Consider the following 17,616-nt stretch of genomic DNA (forward strand, 5'->3'; position numbering starts at 1 on the left):
ACGCCTCAAATCCAACCTGTTCCCTTTTCATCCCAACTGGTTCTCTCTCTACGTTCTTGTCTTGGTGATGGTCCATCACCCAGGCACCCACACTGGAAACCTGAGAGCTGTGCAAGGTGCTTGTTGCTCCAATGTCTCATGAACCGGCCGCTCACTGCTTGCTCTGCCTTTTTTTCAGGTGTGTGCCCTCCACTCCTTTTTCACTGCTGCTGCTTTATTTCAGTCACCCCTCTCACCTCCAGTCTCTGCAACCCAGGGTTCCTTAACCCAGGTGGCAGCCTGGTAAAGCCAAAAGTCCCCTCCTCAATGTTAATTCTGGGATATATACAACAATTGTCAGGGGAAATGGAAAGATGTGTGATTACTTTTTATTCTTTCATTCCTTTTTATTCTTTCATTTCCTTTCAAAAGATCTGTGATTTCTGTTGGGCTTGTTGCCTATGTTTATAACTGAAAGACATGCTAAATTTTAGTGGAAAGTTAGTGACCATAAAGATGCATCTCTTTCCTATTCTAGTTCAGCGATTCCCTGATTTCAGTCTAGAGACCATTAATCCCAGGTTAATCCATTCAATTCTAATGGTCGCTAATCCATTCTCTATCTTCAAGGCAGAATAATCTTTTGAAAAAGGGAATCTAGGTCGGGTGCAGTGGCTCACGCCTGTAATACCAGCACTTTGGGAGGCCGAGGCGGGTGGATCACGAGGTCAAGAGATCGAGACCATCCTGGCCAACATGATGAAATCCTATCTCTACTAAAAATACAAAAAAAATTAGCTGGGCACAGTGGTGTGTGCCTGTAATCCCAGCTACTCAGGAGGCTGAGGCAGGAGAATTGCCTGAACCCAGGAGGTGGAGGTTGCGGTGAGCCGAGATCACGCCATTGCACTCTAGCCTGGGTAACAAGAGCGAAACTCCGTCTCAAAAAAAAAAAAAAAGAAAAAGGGAATCTAAACTTTCACAATAAAATCAGGATTGAAGTATCAATTCCTTAAATACTTTTCTTTCCTCTCATACCTAAGCTTCTTAAATGAGCCATGCTTCTTTCTTCATTATACTCTCTTTTTGCCTGAAAGTTCCTTTCTCTCCTTTTCCAGATACCAGTTCTTATCCACCCTTTGAGATTTTTCTCAACAGGACTTTCACAGCCTTCCCTGAATTCTCAAGCCAAGGTATGCTCCTGTCCTGAGAGTCCTATGTGCAAACCTCATGGGGCACTTTCCATGCTGTTATAATAGCACTTGTCTGGGTCCCCCCACTGCACTGAGAATCCCTTCAAGGAACATCTGATTTGCTGCTGGATCTTCAACATTTAGAACAAGGTCTGACTTAGGAGTCTGCTGAAAGAATCATGGACTTGTGAAGTGTCATCAGCGTGGGCTCCAATGAAAGAAGGTGTTAACTTGCAGCAGAATTAAACTGTTTTGTATTTAAGTAGAAGAGGGTAAATATGGGATTATTACAAATAGATTAGCATCATCCCATATTCATTCATTGCTTCGTGGGCTACAAATGTTTAAGAAACTTCCTAAATAATCTGGGCAGATATAAACTCTTTACCTATTACCACTTGGCTTTTGGGTTTGAAGTTCTAGCTTTATTTTTTGGTATTTAGGGACTCTCCCTGAGGGTTTATTTGTAGCAAACCTGTGGGTGGATACTACGTTCCTATAAAACAAAGATGAAATATTTTGAAACTGGCTTGCATCGAAGATTAGACCTCCCTTCTTTAACTACAGTTTGGGCTTTGAAAACCTTTAGCACCCCCCATAAACATATTTTTTAATAGGTTTAAAGGCAGCTCATCAGAGAATGTCCTTAGTCATTTCTCCACCACTGCTGATGCTGCAGGTTGGGGACTAAGATAAGCAGAACATCTAGGTCAAATCCCCTGCAGGCAGCAGGCAGGAGCCACAACCAGGCAAGCTGCTCCCTCATTTGATGCCCAAGCCTGGAAGGCTGTGCCCATGCCCCTGCCCTGCCCAGGGCTGTCAGCCCAACACCACTGCTTGCTGGGGCCAGGTGGAAGTGAATGGGGATTTGTGGGTACCAGGGAGATGGAATTTTTTTTTTTTTTCAACACATCAAGCCCTTTTCATCTTTTATCAAGACCATGTGACAGGGGTCTCCTTTCCAGGCAATTTTTTTCCTTTCATGACCAGGCCAAGTCCTATAAAATTTTACTTACTTTATGGTTTGCCTCAAAATAGAGCCCTGGAAATAGATTACCAACAATACACAGATCTTCCCTCCCTCTTCATGATCAAGGGGCTGGAAGAAACCTTGAGAGACACTCTCAGCAGCAGACGCTGTGTAGGAAGTCACATGACTTTCAATGGTTTCCAAGGAAGAAACCCTTAGGAAAGGATGTTCTTTGTCATGTCTGATCTTAACTCCTGTGGCTGTGGTGTAACATCTCAGAAGGGGCCTCCCTCTGTGGTGTGTGGTAGAGGCAGGGAACCTAGGCTTTCTTCCTGCCCTAGCACTAAATGGCTCTGTGATCTCAGATGAGCTGTTTCTTCTGGGCCTCAGTTTCCTTTGATATAAATAAGGAGACTGAAATTGATCAGAATTCTTGGGCATGCAATGGAACATCTCCAAGTTCTTATTGATATTTTGAAAAATCTCACTGAAAGGATGCATTTACCTTTTTCAGAGACAACTAAACCACAATCTCCTTTTGCTTTGCTCCTGTCTAGAGTTATGTCAGCTCAGTGTGATGACAGTTTCAGCCTGGCCATCCTCTGATGGAGCTAAATACAAGCTTGTTTAATGCAGAATGGAGAATACATGCTGCTCTGAAACTGCTGCGTGGTGGAGGCCGTACTGCATACTTGGGAGAGGGAACATCAGGGAAAATGGGGCCTCTGCACTTCAAGAAGACGCATAAGCGCCACTCCTCTCATTTTTCCTGTTCAAGGAGCCCATGGTTCTGAATCTCTCTGTGCCCCCCACCCCCCACATATCCTGGACAGTAGAGACACATGGTCAGGATTGAGAAAGACCCGGCAGGGTGGTACCTGTTCCAGGCGGCACTTGAGCACGGCCCACTCCACATCCCAGGCTGCCTTGTCGTTGGCATATTGCTGCTGCAGCCGCAGTCGGGCATGCTCGTCCTCCCGCAGCTCCGCGCGGAAGTCCTCCAGCAAGGCCTTGAAGGCACTGAACAGCTGCTGGTTTTCCACCACCTGTGGGAACACTGAGTTAGGCTCCACCACCTCCTTTAAGCGTAGTTTTTAGGTCAGAAGAGGAGAGGATCTGACCATCAAGGTAGTGTGGGGGCTGTTTCCCAGGTGCTGTTGGCAGTGGGTACAGGGTGGGTGGGGAGTCTGCCGTTAGTTGGGGAGCCAGGGGTCCCTGTTGCTGGCCATGGGTCTCCTGGGCCTGAGACTGAGGGCCAGTTTGATCAGGACGAAGGTGGAAGGAAGGCTGTCCTGGCAACCTGGCAGCTATGTTCAGAGGCTGGAACCTGGGCTGGCGCTGTGGGAACCTGCTGCAGAGGTGCTCTGGGCCCCAAGGAGACTGCAGGAGACCACAGGGAACCCTGAGGCCAGGACTGCCAGTCACTGTGTGACTTTAGATGTCTAGAACACAGAATTGGGCTAAGAAGACTGTCATGAGGGTGCAGACATGACAAGACGTCTACACTCACCTACAAATATGCTGTCACTCTAGTGCCAGCTGTTGTACTAGAGGAGAATTAATAAAGGCCTACAACTCCTATGCTCATAGGGTGGTCAGACTCCGACTTGCAGCTACTAAAAGGTCATATATATGACACACATGGCCATTGTGGGTGGGTGGATTTAATTATTAAATATTTTGATGTTTAATAATTAAAGCCAAAGGTGAAATGCATAACCTGTTCATAAAGGCTTTATTGTGGTCCCTTGAGGTGGAACTACCAGTCCCCACTTTTCTGCCCCTCGGAAAGGGACAAGCCAGACCCACCCTCACATTTCCAGTATTTGGCACAATCTTTGGCTCATGTCAAGCATCCAAATGTGTCTGATAAACGAAGAGTGAATTTTTATTACTAATATGCTTATGCCTAACTTAAAATAGTTTCTATGTTCTAAAACCTGCCCAGCCCTTTGAAGTCAAATTTTAAAGCCATGATTTCTATCTTAGTACATTTCAGCAAGGGCATTATATCAGAAAGGTTTGGCCAAATGAATGAAACATGCTGAATCAATTTATGGTACCTTGATAATAAAAGTGTTGTGAACCTGTCTCTTCCAATCAGCACTAAAAGTACATCACAAGCTCTCAGGGTGGTCTCAGTGCATTCTTTTTTGATGTATTATGAAGCAGGAGTTATAAAAGATCTCTAAGTCCCACTGGATGTAGATAAGCTCTGCCATGGAAAAACAGAGCCTTACCCTCTCAGAATTCCTCATCCCCCAAACTTGATAAACCTCTCCTGCGTGGGTCAGCAAGTTCACTGGGGACCCCTCCTTCAGATTCTGCACATACACTGGCCTTCACTCTGTAGTCATGCTTTTAAAACCATCTACTTGATCCACTAAACATACACAAAAATGATTCAACATATATGGGAAGGATTTAAGATACTTTGGATGTATGTTTGTGTTCAAATAAAATTGTGCAGCCACAAAAAAGAATGAAGTCATGGCTTTTGCAGCAATATGGATGCGGCTGGAGGCCATTATCCTAAGCAAACTAACACAGGAACATAAAACCAAATACCGCATGTTCTCACTTATATGTGGGAACCAAACATTGGGTATACTTGGACACAGAGGTGGGAACAGTAGACACTGGGGATTCCAAAAGGGGATGGGGAAGAGTGGCAAAGGTTGAAAAACTACCTATTTGGTACTATGTTCACTACTTAGGTGACAGGAATCATTAGAAGCCCACACCTCAGCATCATGCAATATACCCATATAATAAACTGGCACATGTACCCCCGAACCTAAAATAATACATATATACATATATACACACATATTTTTAAATAAAGTTATGTTAAAAAAGAGAAATTCTTTAATATGAGCAGATTTATTATAGAGATAGCCATAGTTGTCCCCAGCATTAATCAAGAAGTTATACTATTAACACAGTGGAGTTTTTTTTGTTCGAGACAAGGTCTTGTTCTGTCACCCAGGCTAGAATGCAGTGGCATGATCACAGCTCACTGCAGCCTCAACCTCCTAGGCTTAAGCAGTCCTTCCACCTCAGCCTCTCAAGTAGCTGGCATGATAGGCGTGTGCCACCATGTCCAGCTAACTTTTGTATTTTTTGTAGAGACGAGGTTTCATCATGTTGCCCAGGCTGGACTCAAACTCTGGCCTCAAGTGATCCACCTGCCTCAGCCTCAGAAAATGTTGGGATTATAGGCATGAGCCACTGTGCCCAGCTACGATGGAGTAGAAAGGCCTGTTTGTTCCTATTTATTGCTCTTTGATTTTTCTCACAGGGTACAATTTTCACTTTGGGGATAAAAGGCACTAAGAGTACAATTCAGTTAACATTTGAAGAACTCAGCAGATAGGGAACCATCTATGAGTCTTACACATTCTTACCAACCATCTGAATAGAAATAAATTACTACTATACTCAAAGAGATGCTCACCAAATATGTGAAGCTGTAACAAACACAGAATAGTTTTTAAAACTCCACATAAAAAATATCTAAAAATTAGCTGGGCATTGTGGCTTTTGCCTGTAGTCCCAACTACTCAGGAGGCTGAAATGAGAGGATTGCTTGAGCCCAGCAGTTCAAGGTTATGGTGAGCTATGATCACAGTACTGCACTCCAGTCTAGGTGACAGAGCAAAACCTAGTTTCAAAAAAAAAAAAAAAATCTAAAAATGATATAAGTGCAGTTGAGTGATAAGAGGTGTCACAACAATCTTTTTAGAAATATACGTCTTCATATAGAATTTGTTTGCTGATTAATCACATATATTTTATGGGAGATTTGAGAGTTTCATCTTTGGGTTTTAAATTAAAAATCACTGCTTTTTGAGTCAAGAGTATTTCAAGCAGAAAATAGTGGTAACAATTTTGATCCAATCTTTGGAGTAGTCATTTGATTTTCACTGAAGAGAAAGCAGAAAACAATATAATACATTCCTATATGTAATCAATAGTTTTCTATGAATACCAAGTTACATTTGGTATCAGCCTATGCTATTCTTAGCCCATACACCACACAACATTAGAATCAGAATCTTACAGTCCTCTTGCAAATTGGAATCTTGGTTTCTCTGGAAGCAAGTAGTTTTTGGCTTTAACAGATATTGAATTCAATAAAATTTAAGCCTTAATGATTTATGCACATTTGTGTCAGAGTAATCAAAGTAGTGCTCTAGTAAACCAGGATAATATAAATCAGCATGGAATGAGCCCAGAATTGCTTTGGGGTGAAGGCAGCCAAAGGGAGCAAGAGAGCCCAGCTCAATGCTATTGGTACCTGTCATCATCATTTCCCAAGAGCAGCATGTGGCACAGCAGGAAACCAGGCCAGCTCCTGCCATTAGTGCACAACAGCAAAAGTGGATGTCCATGTCAACATTTCTGAAGACTCAGAATGAGCCAGATGGGCATTATTTTACTAATGACTTTCACACACATGCAAAAAACCAGTGACAATAATTACTAATAGTGTAGGTTTTCCTATGGCCAGGGGTATACTAAATTATTCACCAACATGACCTTGTTTATATGTCACATCAATCTTGAGTACATATGCTATGTTCCCCATTTTACAGAGGAGGAACTATGGCTTGGAGTGGCTGAGAGCCAAGGTCGCACTGTCAAGGAAGTGAGCTCCTGGACTGCAGTCCAGGTCGTCCCATTCCAAGGCCAACAAACCAAGCCAGAAATATTTGAATTCTGACATTATACCTTGCCAAGCCTTCTTCTTTTTCTTCTTCAATTTTACCTTGCAGAAGCCATCTAATCCCCATGAAACGAATTCCATTTCCCATATCAAGGGAAATAATTGTAGTGAGTCATCCTGAGAGAATATCTAAAAGTTAACTTCTCTTATTTTTCCCCCTGGAGGTACCCCTTGCTGGGCTACCTTTTGGGTAAAAAGATGACCCAAATCAAGTCAAGAATCAAATTAAGACTCTGGTCCATTTAGACATCTTTATGATGCAAGTCTTCTTGGACATGAGGCTTTCTGAATCTTTTGTGCTGGGGCCTAGCCATGCAAACTTTTAGCTTGTACATTTGTTGAATGTAGGTCAGTTTCAACGAAAAAATCTGGCTTTTCAGAGATCAGCTGGCTGATTTTCTAGCAAAGCTGCAGGATAAAAAGCCTCCAACGATTTCCCTCTCCTCCACCTAGGGGCATTACAGCCTCCCCTAGCTCAGCTCTCTTGAGTGAGACTTACAATGTGCTATATGTCAAACTTTTTAACAGGTTCAGAATTGGTCTTCGGTCCATCAGACTGCTATCCAAGTCTACTATCTATCTAAGTCTAATATCCAATAATTATTTTCTACTAATGAATATTATTAGTAGAAAGTGAAATGGAAGTTTGTAAATGAGGTAATGTATCAAGGTCTTTGTGACGCAATGCCAGCTATTTTTCCAAATTGTTCTTGCCTAAGATTTCTAAGATTTCATTAGGTGAAATCACAGCTCCACAAAAGGCTAAACCACTACCAACTACTTTGCTTGCATCAGAGCCACTAATTTTGGAGACAGGCATAATCGAAAGCTGGAACAGACATATTGACCCGCTTCTATGGGTTAACCCACAAAACACCAGTCACAAAATAGAGGCAATGGTATCCAATCCTGTTTGTTTAGGCTTCTTGACAGAGGCAAGGGAATTCCAGAATGATACAGTAGCTGCCCAGACCTCAACAAGGCACATGTAGCTCTTATTTGAGACCTCACTCAGCAATCAACAGGCAACTCCTCCACCAGCAGGCATCCCCCAAATTCTTTACTGCCAGCTTTTATAAACAAGGCATTTGTCATTCTTGTCAATGTAACCTTCATTGTTACATCCAGATAGGTTCTTTTCTAAAAACCATTATCTCCTACAGATAAAAGAGAATGGGTCGCTGAAGACAGACCCTGAAAATACAACCTATTAATATCATGGGAATTAGAGTCATGTACACACAGAAGTCCTCTGCCCTCTGGCCAAGAGTCTGCCTGCTGATCCTGTCCAGGAGGGCTCCTGGCTGTGGTCTCCATAATTGTCACTGAGCATTTCCCAAGAATGAATGTGGGTCCAGGAAAGAATAAATAAGGCACATATTTCATGAGCCATACACACAGTTATCAGCCCAAAGGCTTAGGAAACCAGGGCAAATCTGATGAAAATCAGGAGGCCGTTAGGGAAGACACTTATTTGTGAGGTTCCAAGCTTAGTTATGCACTTTGGAAGGCCTATGTGGCTGTGGTTAACTCTGGGAGGTAGGACGGGGCAGGGAGAGTCCAAGCACCCATCTGTACATGTGAATTTTTACTTCACATAGAAGCTCCTTTCAGAGTGACAGAGCAACTGACACCATAGAGCAAAGATAAAACGCTTCACGATCCTAAGCTCTGGTCTGGTTCCTTTTACAGAAAGAGTAGCACACCTCCTAAAGGAGGCCTCCCAGTTGCAGGATAAACTGAAGAATAAACCACAGTATGACATACAAAATTGAAATGTAAATGCCATCTAGGCTCAAGAGAACTTTCTTATTAAAAAAAAAAAAAAAAAGGTAGTTCACAGTTCTGATGTGAGGCCTCCTCTGACAAGGGTGTTCTTTTTGGAAGTTTCTGTATGTTGGGCAAAGCAAAGGTAGGCAGCCTGCATGGCCAGAAAGGAAGACTGCCGGGGTCTAGGAGAGCCAAGGCCCCGGAGGCCCAGGAAGCCAAGGGCTCTGTCTGCAGGAGAAAGCCTGACTCCCCTGAAGGCCCTAATGCAGCTCATGAGCCAGACAAGGAGCAGAGGTTCAGGGAAGTGGAGTCTCCTCAGTCCTGAGGCTGGACTAAGTGAGTCTCCTCAGTGACTGTAGCAGGTGAAGTCTTAAATATGAAATATAATTCCTTCAGTTCTTCCTATGAATTTTATATTAGGTTCTACACACTTTTTTTTTACATAGCTGTTTTATCAAATAATAAAGAGAATTAGGTCACATCCCTGAATGAAAAAGTAACTTCTTTTTAAGTTAATCCAAGCAGGGAAAACGAGCTGTTGGCGCCCCAGGATCATCATTCCCGCACCATTAATCACCTTGTGTGAAGAAGCTGGATTCCAGGAATTACTAATCAGTATGAAATGCATAAACAGCCTAGGAATGCTGGCCTCAAATGCTTAACACAGTGGCGAGAGTCCTGGAGCTCAAGAAGAACTATACGATTAGCTCTTAGGTGTGCACGGCCTCTGCTCTTCCGGACGGCTGGGGAAACTGAAAGCACTCACTGTGGCTCTAGGGCAACCAGGTCATGACTGTGAGCTCATGTAGCTGAAGACTGGGAAACAGGGAACATCTACGGAGCCAAATATTTGCCAACCTGATGATTTGTTATGAGCCATCCAAGGTTGATGAGTATATGCATTTTTTTAAAAAAAACTCTGTGGACATGATAAATGTTGCCAACTACTTGAGTTCAGTTGTGAGAATGTTTCATATGTCACAAAGCAAAGACGGAGGCCTGAGGAATACTGTAACTGAGAACCTGTTATTCAGAAAGCGGTTTGGCCACGTTTCCCATGCTACTAAGCACCTTGCGAGGTGTTCAGGGTTTCTGGAACAGCCTGGCTCTGTGCCACTCCGTGAGACATGTGCCCTGGCTCTTGCATCCCAGCTGCCTGGCTAATACTCATGCCAGTCAGAGAAAGGCAAATCCTCTAACTGGGAATGTTCCCCCCAGAGAACCAGCTGTCATTACAGTAGAGCTCACTGATCTTCCGTCCTGGGGCAGATAGAGTATTGTGCACGCCGTGTTCCTTTCACTACTGTGGACACCAGCCCATTCGGCACACCTGAGTCTGAGTGTCTGGACTCCACCCCACCACCCATCCACACACTTCTACCACATGCGGGCCACAGTGGAAGCTCAGAGGTCCATCTCTACTTTCAAGGGTAATCGCTAAAAACTAGTGTTGGAAGAAGCAGGCGGCAAAGGGAAATGACATTAAAATATGCTGAATGTGAGGTTCCAGCTGAGTGACTCCACATTATTTTCCACTCTGAGAGTAACGACTGTTGTTTAGAAAACCAGATGTGCGAGGTTTTCTCCTTGCCCAGAGCATCTGCATACATGTGTGGGAAGTACATTTTCTTAGATGCAGCAGGTTTGTGGTGAGGTGGCAACTGTGGCCATCAGTGGCAATATTGTGTGAGGTAAGCACAGATGATTTATGAGATTGAATGATAACATTTCTTTTAAAAAAGTAAAATTAGTAGATTTTAAAGCATTATTTGCAAAGTTGTATTTTCATTTCTAACTAGATTATTGCTGGAAAACTCATTCCATGACCTAAATTCTCCCCATGGACGCTGGCAGAATCATGTACTTTCTAACGGCTGTGAGTAAAAGTTCCTTTGAAAGAATCATCTCCTTCTTGAGTCACGTTATTCACGGAGAATGAAGGGTGGACCGGTGTACATAGCCAACAGCTGTTTAGGTGTGAAAATCTGATTGTATAGAGAGGGAGTAGGGGGAGCCCAAATTCCCTTCAGCCTGCACTCAGAAGCTCGCCGCCTGTCTTCATCTGGATCCGAGCCAGCACTCTGATGACAGCCCGCTCCCATAAGATACAGCAGCTCCAGGCCCAGGGAGCCTGGGCCAGGGAGGAGCAGCAGCTGTGGCGTCCAGCACGGAGGGAGTGCCCCAGAGTGTCTAGGGCTGAGAGGTTGGAGCCACACCCACATGACTGCCGTGCCCCGTGTCCACCTGGCCCTGCACCCTCAGCCCAGAACGCAGGCCTCCTGGGCCAGAGGTGTCCAGCTTCACTCTAGGAGCCTCCTGAGAAGGGTTATTATTATTAATAAATAATTGAGTCGGGTTAGAGGGGACTCAGAAGCCTGGGGGCGAGAGAGCACTAACATAGGGTCCTGCTCAGGAGCTCCTTACTCCAAATCCTCCATCACTGCCATTTGGTATAAAAATGCAAGCAGTTTGGATGTTATCAGTAGTATCTTTTGCTTTATTAAGTAGATTCTATTTCTGTGGTCTATGGCAACAATAACAGCTACTTAATAACACTGAAGTCTCACCTCTATATATACTTTAAAATTTTCAAAGTGTCATTAAATACTTTTATTTGGAGCACACTATGTTTCAAGTGGGCCAAAGAGAACTTGAAATATTTCGTCCACATTGGGGGATTTTTTTTTTTAAACTTGTCCTTTTCTCCTTATATATTATGCTGCCAAATGAATGATGTTGCCAGTGACAGGGCCTCTGAGGTATATTCACTGGCCCCAACAGGGACACACACCATTGATCCACCCTTACTATGGTCCTTATTTATATGGGTAAATGAAAACTCAAATGAAAGAGTGGGCTGACATTAAAATGAATGGCTTGATGAGGAGATTTCTAGCAAAAACCCAGCATCACAAATGACAAATGGCTGCAGTCAGGCAGAGGAATTTTCTGCTACCTGAAGACCAATGTTTGAAACAAAATGACACAAATGTGGCTTAGGAGTCTCTTCTCTCTGGTGTAGGCAGGGCGATGGGCTTGGATCAAGGCACTCACCTGCTTGTGGGGCTGTCCCCTCTCTGCAGTCTGCAGTCGCAAGCTGTGATCTCCAATCTGCAGCCGAGAGTGTTGGGGGTGCTCCCCCACCGGAAAGCCACAGCCTCGGTCACCGTCGTCACGGTCTGGGCCATCCACCTGGTGACCCGCCTGGAATTCAAGCTCCCCGAGTCTGGGGAGGGTCTCCAGATGCTCACCCTGAAACAGGCAGGAGGTGACGATCACAGCTGCAGCCAAATCCTTTCGCTATACAGCCTGATTTTCATTGTTTGAAGATAATAATCCCCTTTATGGATTATCAAGGCCTATATTTCTCAGTCATTACCCCTAAAATGCTCATTTTGGCCATTTCACTCATTGGTACTTGCTGCATTTAAATAGCACAGAGCAGGTGCTTAACTTACTAAAAGATGTTAAAGAGAAATTTCAATTCTACTACTTATAAATTAGTATTGCTTATAGCTATGGTTTTTAAGTTAAAGGAGGAGGAATTCCAGAGTACTGATTAACAGGAAACTTTACAACGATTTCTAGGTTTTGCTTAATAATGATTTTCTATGTCATGGATAGGTGGAAGCTGTCGGAATTAGTTTTTGAAGACTTTCCTCACCCTGAAGAAAGAGATCACTGTATTTTCCCATTCTGAGGATGAGACCTTAAATTTACATACACTGTTCCCTAGAGTGAAAAGCAGACAAAAGGTCTTTGGGAGCTAAAAAGAAACCAACAATTCACAATGCCTCGAAGCAGCTGGCCAAGGAGCCAGGGTCGTGGATGTTCAGAATACACAGAACACCAGCGGCTCCAGCCCCAAGCATGCCAGGAAGCAAGCCCAGGAAGGAGCCTGCAGCACAAACGGCCACTCTGACTTAATCAATACAAAAGCAATCAGAAGGCAAAGATCTCTGTTCTGTTGCTATTATAAACCTGGGAGGTATAACAGGAAGAACATATACAAATTTTAGAGGTGGCAAAGTGACTCATCTGAAGCTTAGAAAAGATCCTTTTAAAACTGTGTGGGCAGGACAGGCTTTCACATCTAGGAACAAAACTCAAATAAAAAAAGAGCAAACGTTTTAGAAACCAGCATTTACAAACCAGCTTGAATGAGATGGTGCAGGACATCAGAGTGATAACCTCAATGAATTTATAAATGAGCAGCAAAGGAGATGGGAGTGAAACTTTGCTATAGCATGGAGTTATGGACCAGAACACTCTTAAAACTAGGTAAGCGCATAGCACAGAATTCGTGGTTTCATATATAACTGAACAAGCTGCTACATTTCCATTTCTTGGACCAAAATTGACAAAATAATTTAAAATAATAATGACTTCACCACAATGCAAAATATTAATGTGGCAAAACTTCACTTGTATTCCATGAACATGTACAAATGAAAAAAGAGAGAGTAGACATTGAGTAGGCAACCAAAGCACCTGCCTCTGCCCATCCCTCACTTATGAACATCATGCAGGTTTCGTAGGGAAGTCTGTGATTTTCCTCATTTAGTTCCTGCACTATTCTAAGTAAGTTTATGCCTAGCATATCTGCTCTTGCTATTGTAATGTTACTTCTGTTATATTTGCTAGTATATAGGAAAGTTATTGATGTTTCAGTCACCTATGTTCAATTTTCTCTTATCTATGTGTCTGTATGAATTGCTCTAAACCTTTTTTGGTAGCAATATTAGATGTCAATCAAATACTGAAAAATAAAATAATAGAACATGACTGTGTGTAGGGTGGGTGAGGAGACAGCAGTGTCTGGGGGTCAAGAACAAAAAAGATGCAAATAAAAGGAACTCTAAAGCGGAGTTACCTCAGTGAACTCCTCTCCTTCCTCCTCCATCTGCTTCCCTTGTCGCCAGTGTTTCAGCAGCCACCTGAGTTTGACGTAGAAGAGGAAAATGTTCTGCTTCAAGGACCGGAGCTCCTGCTGCATCAGATTCTTCTCATCACTCCAGGTTCGCTCATGGAGGGTGTTTTGCAAAGCCAGGCTGTGCATTTCCACTTCTTTCCATCTCAAGGCATAGAGGTGCTCCTCCTCCATCTTGAATGGAACAAAAGAGATAGTATGACAAGTGGCTAATCCAAATTGCCACCCAAACCAAGAGTCCCTGCAAACTGCCACTCAGTCTCTGTCATGCTGCATATAAGATGTGAAACACAGGAGCCCCAGAAGGTTACTTTAAGGGCTTCAGACGTTTCCTGTTTACAAAACCCCATGAGTCTAATGATTCAGAAACAAGTGCTATTTCAAAGTAAGGTATTATGATCATTTTTCATTATTAAGTCTCTCATGGTTACTTCTGTTATATTTGCTCGTATATAGGAAAGTTATTGATGTTTCAGATGTCTCTAAACTCCTTCAGGAAAACTGTGTCTTGGAAGTATGGCTTACCACTGACATGAATCTCATGTAAGCAGATTCCATGTCCCCTCTGCACGTGGGCTGGGCACTCAAAGGCACATTACAATTGTAAAGAAGAAAAGAAGTGGAAATCGTTCCCCTCTACTTCCTGAGCCCCGTGACTCCCAACAGCCCCTGACAGAAGAGAGCCCCAGATGGTGGAGAGCACAGCAGGCTGGGCGGAAGGAATTCTTCCAAGTACTCAGGCCTCAACTGCATACAATGGTGAGGAAACAGCAAAGTGAGTCTGACAACCTATTTCCATGCTTAGAGACTTGATGTTCGTATTAGATGTGTATATCTCTTAGGAAAAGAAATATCTTGCATCTCCACATTAAGTTCCTGTTTTTTAAACACACCCCCCCATAAACAGTCTTCCAAGCAACAAACAATTATCATGTATCAATACTAAAAAGCAAAAGAGTGAATAAAATATCACTTTGCACATAAGGGCAAAAGAATAATATCTATAAATAATATTTATAGTAGCTGAAATGACATTATGGGATACAAGCTTTGTATTCCATAGAACAATAAAGGGCTGGAATGCCAGCCTGAAGGTTATCAACTGTCTTCTCTTAACACTCCCTCTTATGCCAAGAACTAAGGCAGGGATATGTTTTTCTCCTTAAAGTACTAAATTAATTCTCAGAGGCCCTGGGAATAGAACCACAGCTGCCCGAGGCCAATGAGCTAAAGGCCAGTGAAGAGTCAGAAGCAGCTCTGGAAAGATCCACAGGTCTAGACAGCGACTTCTGTGGCTGCTCTCCCAATACCTGACCTTTACTGTACTTTTGACTGAAATAACAGCAAACAGGCGATTTTATTCACCATCTTAGCAGCCCTCAGCATTCCACCATTGGTTCTTCCCTGCGAACACAAGGGCGGCCTAGAGCACCAGACATACAGCATCTGCAATTTCCTATTGATCAGTGAAGGTGGTCTTTTTTAATGGTGGGTGGGGGAAGTGTATTTAACATTTCACACTGAAGATGTAACAGTCATGGGATCTTTTGCACCATCTGGTTTGAGTTAGGTACATGACAATAAAAGAGGCAGTTAATCTGTAACAAAGATCAGTAATTAAAAAGAAGGGAGGTCTGGTCTCTGGTCTCTTAGTCGTTACCAAACAAGAACAATGAGGAAGAGTGTTCATCTATAATCTAAGAAACAAAACATGTTCCATGACTTAACCTCACCCTTGATATAATCAATTTAGAGGGTCCTGTAATTTTCTTTTTTTCTTCATTTTTGTTTTATTATTTTACTGACTTGTGCTGGGCAAGCTTCACTGGCCTCAGGGGCAATGTGAAGTTAACGTGAGCTGCTTTCCTGCCTGGCTGTGGAGAGGCAGGGACGTGCACCACGGGAGGCAGCATCTGCAGCACTGTGCCCAGGTCCTCCTGGAGAGCCTTCCTTTCTCTCCCTCACTTCTGCCCTTTCCAACTCCTTCTGTTCCATGGCTCCATGTACTTCCCAAGTCTCAGCGTTCAATCATCTGCCCTCTGGGTACCTTAGGGGGGCACTTTCCCTTCCTAGAGGGCATCTCCTACCATCCAAGGCCTCTTCTGCAATCCTCCCTCATCATCAACTCACATACCAGAAACACATGGGCCCCGGACATTGTGCTAGTAGCATCTTCAGCAATAAACTCACTTTTTAAACTATTTTTGGTACAATGCAAAAAGTTCTTTTTGATTACTTAGTAATTTATCTTTCAAGGAATATGAAATTATTTTCCTCTGACAATGAGATGTGCAACTTGACCTATAAAGGAAACATTTAAAACAAGTCATGCATCTAATGGTAGAAGTTGGCAGAAAGTATTTAAATCTTGGCATTTAGCCCTGCCTTTCCTAAGCTGCAAGGTGCAGAGAAGGCGCTCATTCCCTTAATCAGTTTGTGACCCATTTAAATCACATGACCTCAGTCAACATAGGGGCTTATGTGTAGCACACATTCCTCGCCAAAATGAGTTCTTAGATACACCAAGACCTTATTTGCACAGGATATACATATTAAAACACCAAGGTGCTCTATTCAAGATCGACTGCTTTGCGTTGTTTGGTTTTAAAGACACAGCTATCTTTCAAGAACAAATACAAAGGGGAAGGGCAGCTGCAGCAATTCTGAACCTAGATCTTTTCACAACTTAATTAGATTCTGGGTGGCAGGGACTGGGCCATTCTCAGGCATATCCAGGGCAATGAGTGCCCACCTCTGTGAATCCCTTCTACCTGGAACTCTGGGGAAGGATTTGGCAGATAAAATTAGCCAATACCAAGTTATTCCAGAATAACAGAGGTTAATCAGGCCACAGCTCAAGTTGTGACAGTTGTTTTTTTTTTTTAAGACAACGGTTTAGGGTGAGTTTCTGATTTTCCTATCAGAAAATTCACCCAACATCAGCAGAGGTGACAGACATACTTTTCTGTCCAGTGCATTCAGGCCCTTACTTGATGTCAGGCTGGTAATGCTGCAGGAAAGTTTGGATTTGGCATGAGGAAGACCTTGCTGAGACCACAGTATAGATGCTGAAAAGCATGTGCCAGAACAGAAAGGTAGAGTTATGTTTAGGGGTGTCTGAGAAGGGGTCAGCTAGACTGGGTGACCTCTCCATAGGTGCCCAAGAGTCTAGCAGCCTGTATGCAACAGACAGCCTTCTTTGAAAATGCATCGTGGCATTTCTCCTTTGGAACTGTATGGTTCATGAAGCGGTCATGCTGAAATCCATGTTAAATATTTACCTTATGGATCTTGTTTGTAAATGTCTCTGTCTCCTCTTGATGCAGTCTGGCCACCTGCATGAGCTGACCCTGTAGCTCCTCTATGGATACACTCTGCTCAGGTAAAACAGGGGGGCCCCTGAGCTGATTGGTGGGATAAAGGAAGGGGTTTAGTGGAAATCAGAACTCTGCCTGAATTGACGACGCAGGACAGACATCTGCACAAGCCAGAGACACACAAGGCAAGACAGCACATGTGGGCGCTGCAGCAGTGGAGTGACTGTGGCAACCCCCCTGGGACTTCCCTCTGGGCTCCACAGCTCCCATGTTACCTGGGGAGTGACAGTTCCACCTGCCCTGCATCTCTTACCCAGGAGGGGAGCGGGCAGCTTCACCCACCACCATAACCACAAACCAGGCTGACAGAAGGAAGCCAAGGTATGCCAGAGGTGTCCTTGCTTGGACAGTGGCTTCTGGATGCCGGGCAGTCAGAGCTGACTACGACCAAGGCAGGCATGACCACCTATCACATCAGCCTCTTGGATTCCCTCTCCGAGTCATCAGGTCTTTCTGAGTTGCACAATTTTTTCATATGCTTTCTTAAGAGTTTTTCCTGCTCATCCGAGGGTGCCTTTCTTTTATAGAGGCGGTCTGACCCCCGATGTTCAGGGCAATGGGGTGGGGCTTTATCAATTAGCAGAGATGCATGGCTTCAGGCCTCCCAATTGCACATGCTGCCTAAGGGGAATCGCACAAAGATGTACTTACTACCCGTTAAGTTCAAG

The 17,616-nt window shown here is 43.7% G+C and overlaps 1 protein-coding gene across 23 annotated transcripts in view; it reads right to left on the reverse strand.

The window, feature by feature from the left end:
* The window catches only part of MTCL1 (microtubule crosslinking factor 1), a 135,600-nt gene that overhangs the window by 22,220 nt on the left and 95,764 nt on the right, over positions 1–17,616 (reverse strand). For 15 of the 23 annotated variants that reach the window (XM_035270583.3, XM_035270588.3, XM_078347748.1 and 12 more), the window contains 4 exons: positions 16,853–16,975; positions 13,515–13,745; positions 11,696–11,893; positions 3,021–3,188 (listed from right to left, as the gene is read on the reverse strand). In XM_035270583.3, coding sequence (XP_035126474.2) covers positions 3,021–3,188; positions 11,696–11,893; positions 13,515–13,745; positions 16,853–16,975 — 720 coding nt within the window. The remainder of the gene's footprint in view (positions 1–3,020; positions 3,189–11,695; positions 11,894–13,514; positions 13,746–16,852; positions 16,976–17,616) is intronic. The other 8 variants (XM_035270586.3, XM_035270589.3, XM_078347754.1 and 5 more) reach the window with 1 other exon arrangement.

The sequence above is a fragment of the Callithrix jacchus genome, chromosome 13 (genome assembly GCF_049354715.1).
Source record: "Callithrix jacchus isolate 240 chromosome 13, calJac240_pri, whole genome shotgun sequence".
Classification (NCBI taxonomy): Eukaryota; Metazoa; Chordata; class Mammalia; order Primates; family Cebidae; genus Callithrix; species Callithrix jacchus.